At 45.3% G+C, this 16508-nt stretch overlaps 1 protein-coding gene across 3 annotated transcripts in view; it reads left to right on the top strand.

Moving 5' to 3' along the window:
• Positions 1–16508, top strand: part of ERN1 (endoplasmic reticulum to nucleus signaling 1) — a 97261-nt gene that overhangs the window by 1297 nt on the left and 79456 nt on the right. For 2 of the 3 annotated variants that reach the window (XR_011071804.1, XM_068529848.1), the window contains exon 2: positions 11607–13310. Coding sequence is in view for 2 of the 3 variants with exons in the window: in XM_068529848.1 (XP_068385949.1) it covers positions 13212–13310 (99 nt within the window). In the remaining variant the exon portion in view is untranslated. The remainder of the gene's footprint in view (positions 1–11606; positions 13311–16508) is intronic. The other variant, XM_068529849.1, reaches the window with a different exon arrangement.

Below are 16508 nucleotides of genomic sequence, written 5' to 3' on the forward strand. Positions count from 1 at the left end.
TCTCAGTGGGTGACTTCAGTGACTAATGGCTTGATTTCCTTGTAGAACTGGAGTGGCAGACAACATTTTTTTTCTTCACGATTTTTAAAAAAATATTTATTTATTTATTTGGCTGCGCCATGTCTTAGTTGCAGCACGTGGGATCTTTCAGTTGTAGCATGTGGGGTCTTTTAGTTGTGGCACGTGGGATCTAGTTCCCTGGCCAGGGATTGAACCTGGGCCCCCTGCATTGGGAGCACAGAGTCTTAACCACTGGACCACCAGTGAAGTCCCTACAATGATTATTTCTATTGCTGCTGAAACATTTTCTTAAAGTATTTATTTATTTATTTGGCTGTGTTGGGTCTTAGTTGCGGCACGCCGGATCTTCGTTGCGGCACGAGGGCTTCTCTCTAGTCGTGGCGCACGCGGGCTCAGTTGCCCCACGGCATGTGAGATCTTACTTCCCCGACTAGGGATCGAACCCGTGTCCCCTACATTGGAAGGTGGATTCTTAACCACTGGACCACCAGGGAAGTCCCAAACATTTGTTTTTAAGTCAACATTTATTACACTGTCATACAGTTTCTACATTGGGAAATGAATTAAAGTTTTCTTTGTAGCCTAGAATATGATCTACTTTTATAAATGTTCCACAGATTCTTGAAGTGGAGATGTTTTCACTATCATGTACAGATATTGACATGAAATATTGATTAACTTGGGGCGTCCCTGGTGGCGCAGTGGTTAAGAATCCGCCTGCCAATGTAGGGGACACGGGTTCGAGTCCTGGTCCAGGAAGATCCCGCATGCCGCAGAGCAGCTAAGCCCGTGCGCCACAACTACTGAGCCTGCACTCTAGAGCCCGTGAGCCACAACTACTGAGCCCACATGCCACAACTAAAGAAGCCCGTGCGCCTAGAGCCTGTGCTCCGCAACAAGAGAAGCCACCACAATGAGAGGCCTGCACACTGCAAGGAAGAGCAGCCCCCGCTTGCCGCAACTAGAAAAAAGAAAGCCCAAGCACAGCAACAAAGACCCAACGCAGCCAAAAATTAATTAATTAATTAATTAATTAAAAAAAAATTATTAATTCAATCTTAGCTGTAATTATGTTGTCCAAATCTCTCTCTGTATTTTATACTTGATTGGGAGTGTATGTACTCTCATTGATTAATAGTGAAGTGTTAAGATCATGCTTCAAATACCAAATGCAGGCAAGGATGCAAAACAGCAAGAACTTTTCTTCATTACTGTGTGGGAATGCAAAATAGTACAACCATTTTCATAATCCCCTAAAACTGCAATCACTCAAAAGCACTTCAGTGGGTAAGTGGTAAGCAATTGAGGTACATCCTTACAACTAAATGCTACTTGGCCATAAAATATTGCCAAAAATAGAATGAACTATCAACACATGTCACACTTGGAAGAATCTCAGAGGTGTTATGCGGTGGGAAAGGAGCCAGACTCAAAAGATGGTATAATTCCATTTATATGACATTATAGAAAAGACAAAACTATAAGGATGGAGAACAGATCAAAGAACTCCCAAGAGATTGGGGATGTGGGGAGCATTTGGCTACAAAGGCAGCACAAAGGCATTTTTGAGGGTGATAGATTTTTTTCTGTGTCTTGATTGTGTGGGTGGTTACAGGACTTTATGCATTTGTCAAAACTCAGAACTGTTCACCCAAAAGATTTAATTTTATTGTATAAAAATTTTAAACAAAAAATTAAAAAATATGCTTCTGTCATTTTCCATGATTACTTCTATTGTTATTTGTTTGTATATTTCGAGGCTATGCTATTTATTCTCATTATGGTTTGTGGCTGATAATATTTCCATTGTGGATTACACATATCTGTGTATAAAATAACTCTCTAAGTTATTTATGTCTTTTGCCTTGAGTTCTAATTTATCTCACATTAGCATTATTACTCATGTCTTTTTTTTGTTTGTGTTTGTCTGATACAAGTTTGCCCATCCGTTTATTTCTAACCTTTCCATGTTATTTTATTCTTACTGTGTCTGTTGTATGAGGCATATGGTTGGATTATAGTGTTTATCCCAATGTGACAGTATTTGCCTTTAAAAAATTTATTTAAAGATACATGCACCCCATTGTTCATAGCAGCACAATTTACAATAGCCAAGACATGGAAACAACCCAAGTGCCCATCAACAGACAAATGGCTTAGGAAGCTGTGTCATATATATACACACACACACACACACACACACAGTGGAATATTACTCAGCCATAAAAAAGAATGAAATACTGCCATTTGTGGCAGTGTGGATGGACCTAAAGAATATTATGCTTAGTGAAATAAGTCAGAGAAAGACAAAGACTATATGATATCACTTATACGTGGACTCTAAAAAATAATACAAATGAATGTATATACAAACGGAAACAGACTCACAGACACAGAAGATAAATTTATGGTTACCAAAGGGGAGAGAGACAAATTAGGAGTATGGGATTAACAGATACAAACTTAGTATACATAAAATAGAAAAGCAACAAGAATTTACTGCCTAGGAACTTCCCTGGTGGCGCAGTGGTTAAGAATCCGCCTGCCAATGCAGGGGACACGGGTTTGATCCCTGATCCGGGAAGATCCCACACACTGTGGAGCAACCAAGCCCCTGTGCCACAACTACTGAGCCCACGTGCTGCAACTACTGAAGGCCGTGCACCTAGAACCCATGCTCGGGGACAAGAGAAGCCACCACAATGAGAAGCCCGCAAACCACAACAGAGTAGCCCCTGCTCACCACAAGTAGAGAAGAGCCCTTGTGCAGCAATGAAGATCCAACACAACCAAAAAATAAAATAAATAAATAAATAAAAATAAATGAATGAGGGAAGGGGAGAGGCAGCATGTGGCAAGGAGGGCCTCCGGAGTGTGGAGTTCTGGAGTTTGGAGTGGCTAAGAATCTGCCTGCCAATGCAGGGGACACGGGTTCAAGCCCTGGTCCGGGAAGATCCCACATGCCGCGGAGCAACTAAACCTGCACGCCACAACTCTTGAGCCTGTGCTCTAGAGCCAGTGAGCCACAACTACTGAGCCTGCATGCCACAACTACTGAAGCCTGCACTCCTACAGCCCGTGCTCTGCAACTAGAGAAGCCACCGCAGTGAGAAGCCAGCACACTGCAATGAAAAGCAGCACCCACTCGCCTCAACTAAAGAAAGCCCGGGTGCAGCAACGAAGACCCAACGCATCCAAAAATTAATTAATTAATTTTTAATTAATTAATTAATTTTTTAAAAAGCCCATTTTTGAAGCAGTGGTTTGAGATGTCACTTTTATCATGTACTAGGGTTCCACATTATTCGGGCTCTACTTTTAATTTTATTCTATTTCACAGTCCTCTCTATTCTTGTTCCAGTACCACACATTCTGTCAATTTACATTAACACGTGATTTTACGCCTCATATACGAAAGATTTTACCTTTTTTCACTGACCTATGAAAATGTCTTTACTGAGTTTACTGCTATAAAATTATATCCAAAATTAAAAAAAAAAAAGAATACATGAATGTAAAGAAGGGTGCTTAAAAAAAAATAAAGAATTTACTGCCTATCACAAGGAATTATACCCAGTATCTTGTAATAACCCATAATGGAATATAATCTGCAAAAAAAATCCCAAATCATTATGCTGTATACCTGAAGCCAACACAACATCATCAATCAACTATACTTCAATTTTTAAAAATTCATTTAAAATTTTGATTTTGAAGTATCTCTGAATACAGAGAGTACATAAAAGTATATGTGTGATTTGGAGATATTAATAAATTGAACATTCAGATACCACTTAGTTTAAGAGAAATGACATCATCAGTAACTTTGAAGCTCACTTTCAGCCCCTTCTGACTACTTCTCCCTCCCTTACTCTCAGAGAAAACCACTGTCCTGAATTTTGAGTTTGTCTGGTTTTTGCTTTTTTTTTAGATTTTCGTTTCATATATTTGTATATTATTTAGTTTTGCCTGACTTTGAGCTTTATAGAAATAGAATATACTGTATATATTCTTCTGGACTTGCTCTTTTTATTGCTTAATATTGGCGACATTCATGTTGTATGTAATGCAACCAGGACTTGTAGTAATGCGACCAGTTTCACTACTGTGTAGCATCCCAGTACACAATTATACTGCAGTTTATACATCTCTCCTCTTTAGGTTAGATGTTTAAAATATCTTCCAGTTTTTAGTATGACAAACAAAGCTGCTCTGAATATTCTTGTGTGTGTGCAAAAGATCCTTTGGGGTATGCACACAGAAGCACAATTGCTAGGTAAGCACATTTCCAACTTTCCAGATAATAGCAAATTATTTTCCAAAGTGGAGGCTCTAATCTGCACTCCCACATTGGCCTCCACCCTCACCAACTCTTGATATCATCACACTTTTTATATGTTTGCCAGTATGGTGAGTGTAAAATGATGTCTTTAGTGTAGGTCATGGGCCAGGTGTAGTCACGTATATTGTTGATTTAGTCCTCTTAGAAATGTTGAGCTAGCATTTTAATCAGGGATTATTGGTTGTAAGTGATGGAAACCCAACTCAAACTAGCTGGGATAAATAGGGGAAGGTTTGTTTAAATAGGGGAAGAAGAGCTGTGCAGGCTGATGTCAAGCCAACTAGAATCAGAACTTAAGCTTGAGCAGGGCTCCTTGACTGCATCTGTGCTTCTCTTTACTTGTCAACTTTTTTCTTTTGTGTTGGCTTTCTTTACACGATGGAGGCAGCTCCTGGGCCTCACACCTCCCGGCCTTGCCGGTAAAGAGGAAACGAGTCTCTTTTCGTGGCTCTAGTTGGGGCCAGGTTGGATACAAGCCTACCCATGGGTCGAGTAAAGTTGGTCAGATGGGTAGCTGTTTTGGTTAACTATTACTGCACAACAAACCACTACATAACTTAGTGGTTTAAAACAACAGCCATTTTATTATCTCTCACAGATCTGTGAGTTAACTAGTCTTGTTAACTGAAAACAGGGTTTGCCTCTTGGTAGGTGTCAAGCCAAAAGACACAACGAAGCCAAAGACTGGGAGAAGGAAGGATTTATTACTTGCAGCAAGTAAGGAGAACGCCGGGGATATTTCGCAAAGCAGTGTCTCCCCAAGCAGCAAAACTGGGGAAGTTTTAAGCTAAGGGTATATGAATATTCATGAAGAGGCTGGTGCAGTATATGCATATTCATGAAGAGGCAGTGGAAGTATATGCATATTCATGAAGAGGCTGGGGCAGTGTGTGCATATTCATGAAGGGCCTTGAGTAGAGGAGAATTCAGCACAGAATTGGGGCAAAGTTTGACAAGAGTCCAAGCTTTAGTTGACTGAAGGCACAAAGGTCAGAATAAGTTAACATCATTCCTTAGGTTCAGACCAGTCTGGGGTCTTAGCCATCCTTCACCTGGGTGGGGGCCTAAATTCCTGTAGAACAACTCAAAAGACCGTACCAGATTATTATGTATATCCATTGAGGAGGAACTAGGACTCTGTTTTATCACTGAGCTATTTTTTCTTGACTGTGTTTCCTTTGTTCCTGCATTCCCTCACTTGCCTTAAGATCTTTAATTACTGAGACCTGTTCAAGGGCAAGCATTGTGGCCAGGCTTAGATCACAAAATAGCTTAGGCCAATAATGGCTTCTCTTATGTCAAGAAAGCCATGCCTGGTTCTCTTTCTCTGGAGACCCCCTACCCTCTCTGCTTACCGTCTCAGCTGAGAGGGACTTCTGTTCCATGTGGTCACCGTGGGGCTTGATTGGGCTGAAACATCCAAAATGGCTCACCTAGATAGCTGGCAGCTGGGAGCTGTTGATTAAAGCAACTCCATTCTCCTCCATGTGGCCTGAGTGTGGCTTGGGCTTCTCCCAAGATGGCAGCTAGATTCCAAGAGGGAGCATCCAAGAGCAGGTATTCCAAGAGGAAGGAAATGGAAGTTGCCATGCCCTTTAAACTTGGGCTGGGAAGTCTCAGAATGTCACTTCTGGACACCAGTCACGGGGACAGTCCAGATTCAAAGGGAAGGGAAATAGCTCTTACTTTTGATGGGAAGAGCAGCATGGCTTATAAGGAGGGAAAGTATTGTTTGGGGCCATCTTTGGAAACTTAGCTACCACAGTAGAGTAGAATGATTGGCCTCACCAGGGTAGGTGCCCACTAGGGCAGAGCCAGTACCACCTAGCATATCTGCCCTTTTTCCAAGGCGGACCCTAATTCCTGTTCACTTTCTCCTTCCATGGTGAGAACAGCTGAAGCTGAGCAGGACCTGGGAATTAGGGAAGTGAAGGAATGCAGAAACAAAGGAAAATCAGTTAAACAAGAAAAGTAATGACAACAGTTCAGCAATAAAACAGAGTCCTAGTTCCTCCTCAGGGGAGGTACGTAATGATCTGACACACATATCTTTGAGTTCTGCAGGAAATTAGACCACCCACCCAAGTGGAGGATGGTGACTATAAGCTGAGCAAAAGCAGGTAGACTCCAAACTGCTTGAAACCAGAAGGTTGATGATTAAGATTCCTGAAACATCACCCTATTACCTCACCACCAACCAATCAAGAAAGTCATGCACCCTGCAGCCCTCACCCCAAGTGTTGCCTTTAAAAACCCATCCCTGAAAGCCAATAACAGGGAGTTTTGAGCATGAGCCACTCCCATACTCCTTGTTTGGCGAGCTGCAAATAAACACTATGCTTTCCTTCATCACAACCTGGTGTCAGTGAATTGGCTTTGCTTTGAGGCGGGCAAGTGGACCCAAGTTCAGTTCGGTAATACGGTCCCTTGAACATGGTAAACACTTGATAACTGTTGTTGAATTTCTTCTTCTGCATCTTCTTGTTTGTTTAACTGCACCAGTCAAATATTTTCCATCCTGCTTTGGTAAGGTCTCTTGTATCAGCCCTGGTCCCCCCTTCCTTTTTCTTGCTCTAGATTAAGGCCCAAATAACCCTTGTTAACCAGCTCCTGATGTCTCTCAAATGCCTGTCTTTTGCCCAAACTCTCCCCCCGAAGCATACCTTCAGTCCCGTCTCACTCTGCTGCCTGCTAAGAAAGCCCAGCCTGACATTAACGCCCCCACCCACTGGCCCATCCTGCCTGCCCTGCCTCATTTCCTGCTGCTCCTCTGGGTAGAAGTCGAGCATGAGCTCACTTGTTTTTAGTATACGTGCTGCCGAAGTAAGCACACGAGCTCACTAATGAGGCAGCTGGGGCTTCCATGAAGCCACACAGTCCTTTCCCTTCTCCAGGCTTTTGTTCTGGTGCTCCTTTCCCCCTAGACTATTCCTTTCCCCTATCAAATCTGACAAAAGGCCTAGCCCAGATACCACTTCTTCCATGAAGCCCTCCCTGCTCTATCCATCCCACCTCCTTCCTTTCACCAGACCCATCTCTCTCTTGAACACCATAGTTCTGTTTCTGAGTTTATTCTCACCTCCTTGCACTTTTCACAGTTGGCCTTGTACATTGGTTCTCTCTCTGCACGTCCTATCACCTTTACCAGCTTGCGAACTGTGATATTCCTTCAATCCTTTGAACTCAGAAGCCCTTGATGGTATTTGTTAAAAGAATGAATGAATAAATTAATGAATTAGTGGTAACCATCCGAGGTCAAAGATGAGGTCATCTGAAAAATGAAGGTGACGAAATTATAGCTAAAGTTTCTTTCTCCTCTAAAATTTGGTTATGGACTTCCCTGGTGGCGCAGTGGTTAAGAATCTGCCTGGCAATGCAGGGGACACGGGTTCGATCCTTGCGAAGATCCCACATGCTGTGGAGCAACTAAGCCCGTGCGCCACAAATACTGAGCCTGCAAGCCACAACTATTGAAGTGCGCACGCCTAGAGCCTGTGCTCCACAACAAGAGAAGCCACCGCAATGAGAAGCCCACGCACCGCAAAGAAGAGTAGCCCCTGCTCACCACAACTGGTGCTCAGCAACGAAGACCCAACACAGCCAAAAAATAAATAAATAAAATTAAAAAAAAAAAAACTCAAAAATATTTTTTAAAAAATTAAAAAAAATAAAATTTGGTTATGTCTGTGAATGAGCTCTCTTAGAGAGAAAGGAGAGAGAGAGAACAGGTAAGGTACATATCTTGAGCCTTAAGAAACACAGTCTGCAAGGAGGAAAAAGAGCAGAGAGACAGGAGGAAAACCGGAAAATGGTACTATCCAAGGAGGAAAAGTTCAAGAAAAAAGAACTGTTAACATACCTGAGGGAATTCCCTGGCAGTCCAGTGGTTAGGACTCTGCACTCTCACTGCCGAGGCCTCGGGTTCAATTCCTGGTCCGGGAACTAAGATCCCACAAGTCAGGCGGCACGGCCAAAAAAACCCAAAAACCAAACAAAAACATACGTGAACTGAAGAGAGGCCCAGGGTAAAAAAGATAAAGCAAGCCCACTGGGATTTTGCAGGAGGAAGAATATGAGCTGCTTGAGAGAAGTTTCCAGAGAGTTCTGTTGAAATAAGCTGGATCCCAGGGGATTAGGAGGGACTGACCAGTGAGGAAGAAGAGGCACTCTGAGAGGATGGTCGTTTCCACGTGGGCACTGAGCTGGCCCTTTGAGAATATTAATATACAATACACTGGTACCACTATGGACACTTCACCATAGTGGCATATAGACTCAGCACAAATGGGTGTAAAATACAACAGCTCAGAGGCAAGTGAACAAATAATCAGGATTAGACTGAGCTCCCTCCCAGGGCAGAAACCCCAGGGGAAAGCTCACTCTTCTCTCCCAGGTGGCTGGTCGGTGCCTTCTGTGAGTTGTGCTTTTGCACAATCAACCCCCAGGTGAGATCAGGAGACTTACATGTTATTTGAGGCAATGCCCCTTATCACCACATATTTGTACAAACTTCTGTTTGTTAATAGTATTCCAGGGACAAGGCAGTCTGGGCTCCTGCCTAACCACATTTACGGGCCACAGAATGGTACCTTGTCACTACGCTGGGGGAGGGGCAAGGGTAACAGCCAGCGATGGTGGAGCAGGCTGCAGCATCTGTGGTTGCCTCAATGAACTCCGAAGTTATGTAGACAGCTGAGTTCTTTTTTTTTTTTTTGACAGCTGAGTTCTAATCCAGGTTGTGCTGGGAATTCCCTGGTGGTCCAGTGGTTAGGACTGAGCACTTTCACTGCCACGGACCCAGGTTCAATCCCTGGTCGGGAAACTAAGATCCCACATGATGTGCGGTACAGCCAAAAAAAAAAAAAAAAAAAAAAAATCCATGTTGTGCTGCTTACTAGCTATGTGTTACCCACCTGGCTGTTAATCTTTTAAGATTACAATGTATCATCTGTAAAATGGGGCTAAGAACACTACCTCATAGAACTGCTATGCAGATAGCATGAGCTGGTCCTATAAAACATGTGTTTGCACATTTCCAAACAATAGCCCACAGCCAACCAATGTTAACTGTGATAAGAATCATCTTTGCGGTAGCAAAAAAGTGTACAGCAGATTGGATTCTGTGGTAAAGAGAAGTTCTCCGGAGTGAGTGGCACAATCTCTTCACATCCAGTCATCCTGGAACAGGAAGAACCAAGGTTCTATTTACCTAAGAACCAAACTGCTCACAGTGACAGTGGCTTTTAAAGAATTTCCCTTAAAAAATTAGGACATGAAGGAGATAAACATTTAGCTTGCTACCAGAAACTCTTGCTTCATCATTTTATTTATCCCTTAACCACCCCTCAACATGTGCTGTAAGTTCAAGTCTGTTTGGGAGCAGCGGCAGCGTGGAGATCACTCAAAATAGTCAAAGTGGATTTAGCCTGGTAAAGACACTGTTCCTTTGAGATGGTACTGAAGCTTTCAACCATGACCTTCCTTTCTGGTTTTACTAGCTTTTCCTTTCAAGTCTCCTTCAAAGGGAACTACTCTCTCACTAAATAGCTATCTGCAAACCAACCTCATAATCATTTTTAAGTGAAATTTTGAAGGGTTTCAAACAGAATTGAGACAGGCACAAACATTTGAAGGCTGGATCATAACTTCCACTAGAGGGCGACATTTGCTAAAATAAAAGGGATTAATGGCCACAGGGATTAACACTGGACATTCTGAGTGAGCCGGATTCCAGGACCTTGGCTGCCCCTATCACCTGCGGGAACTGGAAAACACACAGTCTCCACCCCACAGGGCTCCACCCCAGGAGATTCGGAATCAGTAGGGGGAAGAGGGCAGAAAAAGGTGTTGGGAATCTATTTTTTAAAAAACTCTCCAAGTTTGGGAGCCACTGATTTAGAGAGAAGTGAAAATAAGATTTTAGCTCACTTTCTCTCACCACTCCCTCCCCTCTACTGACATAGTCAGGTCCTGCCTGCTCCAGTCTTTGCTGAACATATATTTTAACCTTGGTGGAAAAAGAGGGCTTATCTTTACACTAAAACCATGACCTTTGCCTTGTTTAGTGGATGTTATTTAAAACAACTTCCAGAAAGGTCATTTTCAGGCCTTTTCTATGGGCAGGTCCACTTCAAAGGCACCCTGCAAAAATATTTCCATTTCTGTCTGTATTTATCAGCAATGCCAGCTTTTGCTTTATCAAAAGCAAAAAGCTGTCTAAAACAATACTTGACTATGGAACAAGATTGTGGGCAAGGCTGCCGTAAATAAAACCAGAACTTATCAGTGTGAGTTGCCAGTCAAATGGAGACAGGCACAAGACATGTGCCTGTCTGATTAAGCGTAAGAGTAACCTAACTGGTGCATAAGAAATTCTGAGAACCTATAACAGTGCAGTTATGGCCTGGAGATTTGGTCCAGATGAGTACAAGATAAATATACCTACCTGGTCCAGTCTCCTTGGAACGGATTTTTTTTTCTTTACTGGATCTTTAAAACTGATTTATGAGTCAGATTGAGGTAAGCATTCCCCTCTGTGTTTTATCTGCTGTGCTTACAGGGTCACAGTGACATTTTGAATTGTAAAAGGGCTGCCAGAGTTCCAGCACAGAAAGTTCCCCTCCTAGAGTCACTCAGTCGGAGAAAAAGCACCAGAGAAGGCATGTGAAAGCAGCATTTTGTGATCAGGCTTCTCTTTTAACTCAACCCTGTGGTCTTACAGATCCTGTTGTCAGCTTGCATGCCGGATGGATAATCATTAAAGAGCTCCTCCCACTTTCTGTGGGCTCCTCCCTGGACACCTGGCCACACTGGTCAGGAGTGATGGAGCTTGTGTTTCTGCACACCCCTCGCCAATCTCAAACCTCTCCGTTTGCATTTAGACATGCAGATAACACTTTTCAAAATGTCTACTGCTTTCACAGTTCCCAAGATTTGTCCTACGCTTAAACTGGTGTGTTGGATTCTCCAGCAAGGGTTTAGTCCCTTGACTGTGATTCAGGCATATGAAGTTGGGAATGGGGAACTTTGTTGATGGGATTTTGGTTTACCATGAGCATTTCTGTCTGCTCTAGTGGGATAGGATTGATTCACATGCACCCAGGTCAGATATCTGGTCAGTCTCCCACTACTTCTTTTTTTAAAAAATTATATTATTTTTTATTGAAGTATAGTTGATTTTACAATGTTGTGTTAGTTTCAGGTATACAGAAAGTGATTCATATATATATATATTCTTTTTCAGATTCTTTTCCATTATAGGTGATTACAAGATATTGAATACAGTCCCTGCTTCTTTATTTCTCTAGCATTGCTTACTCCTTTCCCCCAAACCCTGAAAAATCTTAGGCTGTCATACGAGCAAGTCAAGAAAAATTAGAGGGCTTCCCTGGTGGTGCAGTGGTTAAGAATCTGCCTGTCAATGCAGGGCACCCAGGTTGGAGCCCTGGGCCAGGAAGATTCTACATGCTGCGGAGCAACTAAGCCCGTGGGCCACAACCACTGAGCCTGTGCTCTAGAGCCTGCGAGCCACAACTACTGAGCCTGCATGCCACAACTACTGAAGCCCACACGCCTAGAGTCCGTGCTCCCGCAGCAAGAGAAGCCACTGCAATGAGAAGCCTGCGCACTGCAACGAAGAGTAGCCCCCGCTCGCCACAACTAGAGAAAGCCTGCAGGCAGCGACAAAGACCCAAGGCAGCCAAAAATAAAATAAATTAATTAAAAAAACAAAAAAGAAAAATTAGAGAAGCTGCCATCCTTTTTTTCCTTTTCTCCTAGAATATGGAAATGTTGTGCTCTGAACCTTAGTTTATTCTGTCTTGTTACAAATGTCCTCTGGAGAGAGGCTTCCATCAAAGTGGAGGGCAGCATGGGACAGAGTGACCAAACAGCAGGGCTCTTTACATCAGGTTAATAGCCCACAACCTTCAAGCGGACCTTGTATGACAAACCCACAACAAACCCACTCCCTCCAGTGAGCTTCACGAGGTCACATCTACAAATGCCACATAAACACACATGACACCAGCAGCTGAAATGGTTTCCTTCTTTGCTTGTAATTTTTGATTTGGCCGTGGTTATTCCAAAGGGAACTGGTGGCTGTTGGACATGATTTGAGGGGAATTCCTGAGGACAAAGAAAGGGTCCTTTGGACTAACTGAGGCGCAGCTGGAGGACCCCAGGGCTGCGAACTCGGCGATAGCCGCGCGCAGGGCAGAAGCGCCGGGTTGCAGGAATCCCCTGCCAGCTGCCGACCCTCACTCCGGAGGTCGCTGACGATCCCACCACGGCGGGAAGACGGAGCGGGGACTCTGGACACTCGGCACCGGCTGTCTCCTGGCCTTTCCTGATCAAGTCTGACGCAGCGGATCTCTCAACGGGATCACTGGGACCGCCTGGGGCAGGGAATGCGCCCGCGTGGCGGGGTTGCCGGTCTCCCCTTGCCCTCAGACAAGCTCTTTGCCTCGATCGCTCAGCGTCCCTAGATGCCCGACGCAGAAGCCTGGTGCTCTTCTCCTGCCGCCGCGGCCGGGGCAGTCAAGGCCAGCCGGAGGCCCAAGCCGCCTTTGGCACCGCCTATAACCCCGCCCCTCCAGCGACAGCCCCGCCCGGGCCAGCCCCAGCCCGCCCCCAAGCCTGGGCCCCGCCCAATCCCCGGCCTGCCCCTAGGCCGGCCCCGCCTCCTGCCCCGCCCCGACCGGAAGAAGCGCCGGCGCCCGGCACTTATAGGGCCGGGAATGGGGGTGCCACCACCGCCTAGTTAGCTCTGCGTCTGCAGAGTCCCGGCCGCCGCCGCGCTGTCGTCGCGGCGCCCCCGCCCCGTCCTCTGCCCGCCCGCACCGCCCCCATGGAGCCGGCCGGACCGGCCAGGAGCCAGGGCCGAGTCCTCGCCATGCCTGCCCGACTGCAGCTGCTGCTGCTGGCGTTGCTGCTGCCCAGCCCCGGGGTGAGTGACCGGGAAGGTTGGGGTGGGGAACGGCGCGGGGCGGGCCGGGGTCCGAGCCGGGAGCGCGGCGGCGGCGGCGGCGGCCCCAGGCTCCGTGCGCCCGGGCGGAGACGGCGCCAGGCGGGGAGTGGCGGCCTCCTGACCGGCCGGAGTGGCGGCCACGCCGGCCCCGCCGAGGCGTCCGCCACCCAGGGGCCTCGCGGGCCAGCGCGGCTGTCACGAGCAGCGCCTCCCGGGCCGTGTGCTCTCCGGCGCAACTTTGTGTCATCCTAGCGGCACCTCGGGGTCTCCAGAAGGCCCCGGGCCCTTGGGAGGCCGCCCCACCTGCCGGACCCTTCCCGCCGGTGGGCGCCAACTCGGCCTGGCGGTGGCCGCGGAGGAAGGGCAGAAAGGGCCCTGTAACCAAGGGAAAGGGAATGTCTTGCGTTTGTAATCTTCGCTTGAACTTTTCAAAATGCGAGAACTTTGGGAAACGAATGCCACTGGAAGTGGGTAAGCGTTCTTACCCTAGAGCTTGATCCTGCTTACCTGCCTTGCAGGTTTCTTGGCATTGGAGGCGGCGGGCTTCCTTTCAGGCAGCAAGACATCGTTAAGCAGGTTAAGCGGTGGGAATGGTACTCTTTTTTTCAAGACCCCATATGGGACAGCAGTGAAGCCGCTTCGAAACTTTAAACGAAAGACTGTCTCCTCACGGGAGAGCACCGTGGGGCTGTCCAAAAAGTCTTTTCATCTTTTTCTGGAGAGAAGAGCCTGGTTTACATTTATTTAACTTTCAGGCCTTCACTCAGGCTGTGGATTCGGGCACCGTGGCTGGGAGGACATTTTGTGGACAGACGGCTTTTTTTCCCCTTCTGGTTGGAAGAACCTAAATTAGTGAGTGGTTTAAAAAAAAAAAAGAAACAAAACGTATTGTTCAGGATGTGGGTACGGTGCATTGGAGCAGGTTCTGTTTAATGACCTCCACTGTGTACTTTTTAATATGGTGTATCAGGTACCAGGTGTCCAGGTGGAGGATTGACATGTGTATACCTGAGTGCCACAGCATGAACTCTTTGGAGGTTATGCATTTTAGGTAAATAATAGTCCGTGCTCTTGGGGTAACAAGAATTTGGAAACAGCTGAAGTAATACGAGGCCACCTTTTTCAAATTCAGGGTCATTTATTTATTTATTTAAAATAATTTATTAATTTATTTTTGGCTGCGTTGGGTCTTCGCTCCTGCGCCCGGGCTCTCTCTAGTTGCAGCGAGCGGGGGCTACTCCTCGTTGCAGTGCACAGGCTTCTCATTGAGGTGACTTGTCTTTATTGCAGATCACGGGCTCTAGGCGCCCGGGCTTCAGTAGTTGTGGCACGTGGGCTCAGTAGTTTTGGCTCGTGGGCTCTAGAGTGCAGGCTCAGTAGTTGTGGCGCGTGGGCTTAGTTACTCCGCGGCATAGGATTTTCCTGGACCAGGGCTCGAACCCGTGTCCCCTCCATTGGCAGGCGGATTCTTAACCACTGTGCCACCAGGGAAATCCCGGGGTTTTTCTTAAAGGAAAATTTGTACACACTTCACAGTAAAACTCGTGTCAGTTAAGTTTTCCTTCTGATTGAATTTTTTAAAAATCCACCTTCAACACTGGGGTCAGGTTTTGGACTTGAACATTTCATCTTGGATTGGTTAACTGCTGCCTGGCATCTGTCCACAAATAAGAGTGTAAAGAGAGTGACCAAAATGTATGACATGGAAATCAATCATTTCATATCATCAGAGCCTTCTGTATATTGTTTTCTTTGCCACATCTTTTCGTGTGCTATTCTGTCACTGGAGTCTAGTGTTTTAGTTATTGAACAACTTTGGCTAAAGAACCAAAAATAACTATTTAGCCTTAGTTGGGACTGTAGTTTCGGTTCATGTAAATATTTCCAAATTGTATTTAGAAATCCAAACTTTTCAGAGTTCATGGTAAAAGAGTCCAACCCTTATCAAAAGGTTATGTTTTAGTGTAACTGCTTTTTAGGGCAAAGGTCAGAATTTCACTCCCAGAATTACCTACCAGTAAAAATTTCGATCCCCAAACATAGTGGGACATATTATTTCAAAATTCTAAATGAAACGTATTGCAGAGTTTGCAGTTAAACCAGGCAGCAGTGATGTTGTGCAGAATGTACTGGCTGTAAAATCAGACAAACCTGAGTTCTTTCTGGTCCCTTGGTAGCTGTGTGCTCAGAGTCTTAGAGACTCTGTTTCCTGATCTATGAAATGGGAACAGCTAACACACTAACAGGTGTGAAGGGACCTGGCACATCACAGATAATGTAAATTCTCCTTGCCACCCCCCAAAGGTGTTTTTTACTCTAAGTCATCATTTTTCAATGTTATACTATGCCTGAGCAAGGAATATTTTTTGATGCTGTTTCTTTTTGATTGATGAAGTAACTAGTGCAGAGGAGGCAGTATTGTGATTTTCCTTCAGTGTGTGTCTGAGCCAGACATTGACTCACCTGCAAGCTGAGACTCCAGGCTACCGGATCCAAAATGCAGTTATATCGGTGTTACTAAGCACTCAGGGCTGTCTTTTGTTAATCCAGAAGGTGCTTATTCAGTCAGTGAGTTTTTCGCCTCCTTCCTAGACCTGGATCTTGTGCCTAATGTTGGTTTGTGTTGCATCATTGCTGCCCTGTGGTCCTCATTGTACAGTGTTTGGGTGTCACTTCTCTCAAGTACCAAAGAGATCTGTGGCACGTGAGGCAGGGTACTTTCTTCAGCTAGAGGATATGCAATTTCTTTTATTCAGCCGATGTTTTGGTTTTAGAGGGGGATAAACAACTTCACGGAGAACTGCAGATCACGTGTGTACAAAAACACACGGAGACATGAGTCTTAACTAGAAATGGCCTTGCTTATCATTTATCCTGATAGTCATCACCCGCATGAATTATCCTCATAGGAGGTATCGCGTATTAATACTGCTGCCACGAGGAGAGTGAAGAGGGTGTTTCATGCAGCTCGTGTTCTCAGGACTGCTGACCCTGAAATTAGACTGTAGTCGTGCACGTGTGTTTGTTTTCTTTCATTAACTCGCCTGCCCAGGAGGCTCTCCGCAGTCATATGGCTTCTAAGAGCACAAGAAAAAATGTGTATGAGAGTGATTCTTGAGAAAGTTCGACGGTAGACCATATTCCCGAATATAAAGCCAGTGAGCTATGTAAAGGTTT

Source organism: Eschrichtius robustus, chromosome 20 (assembly GCF_028021215.1).
Source record: "Eschrichtius robustus isolate mEscRob2 chromosome 20, mEscRob2.pri, whole genome shotgun sequence".
NCBI classification, from domain to species: domain Eukaryota; kingdom Metazoa; phylum Chordata; class Mammalia; order Artiodactyla; family Eschrichtiidae; genus Eschrichtius; species Eschrichtius robustus.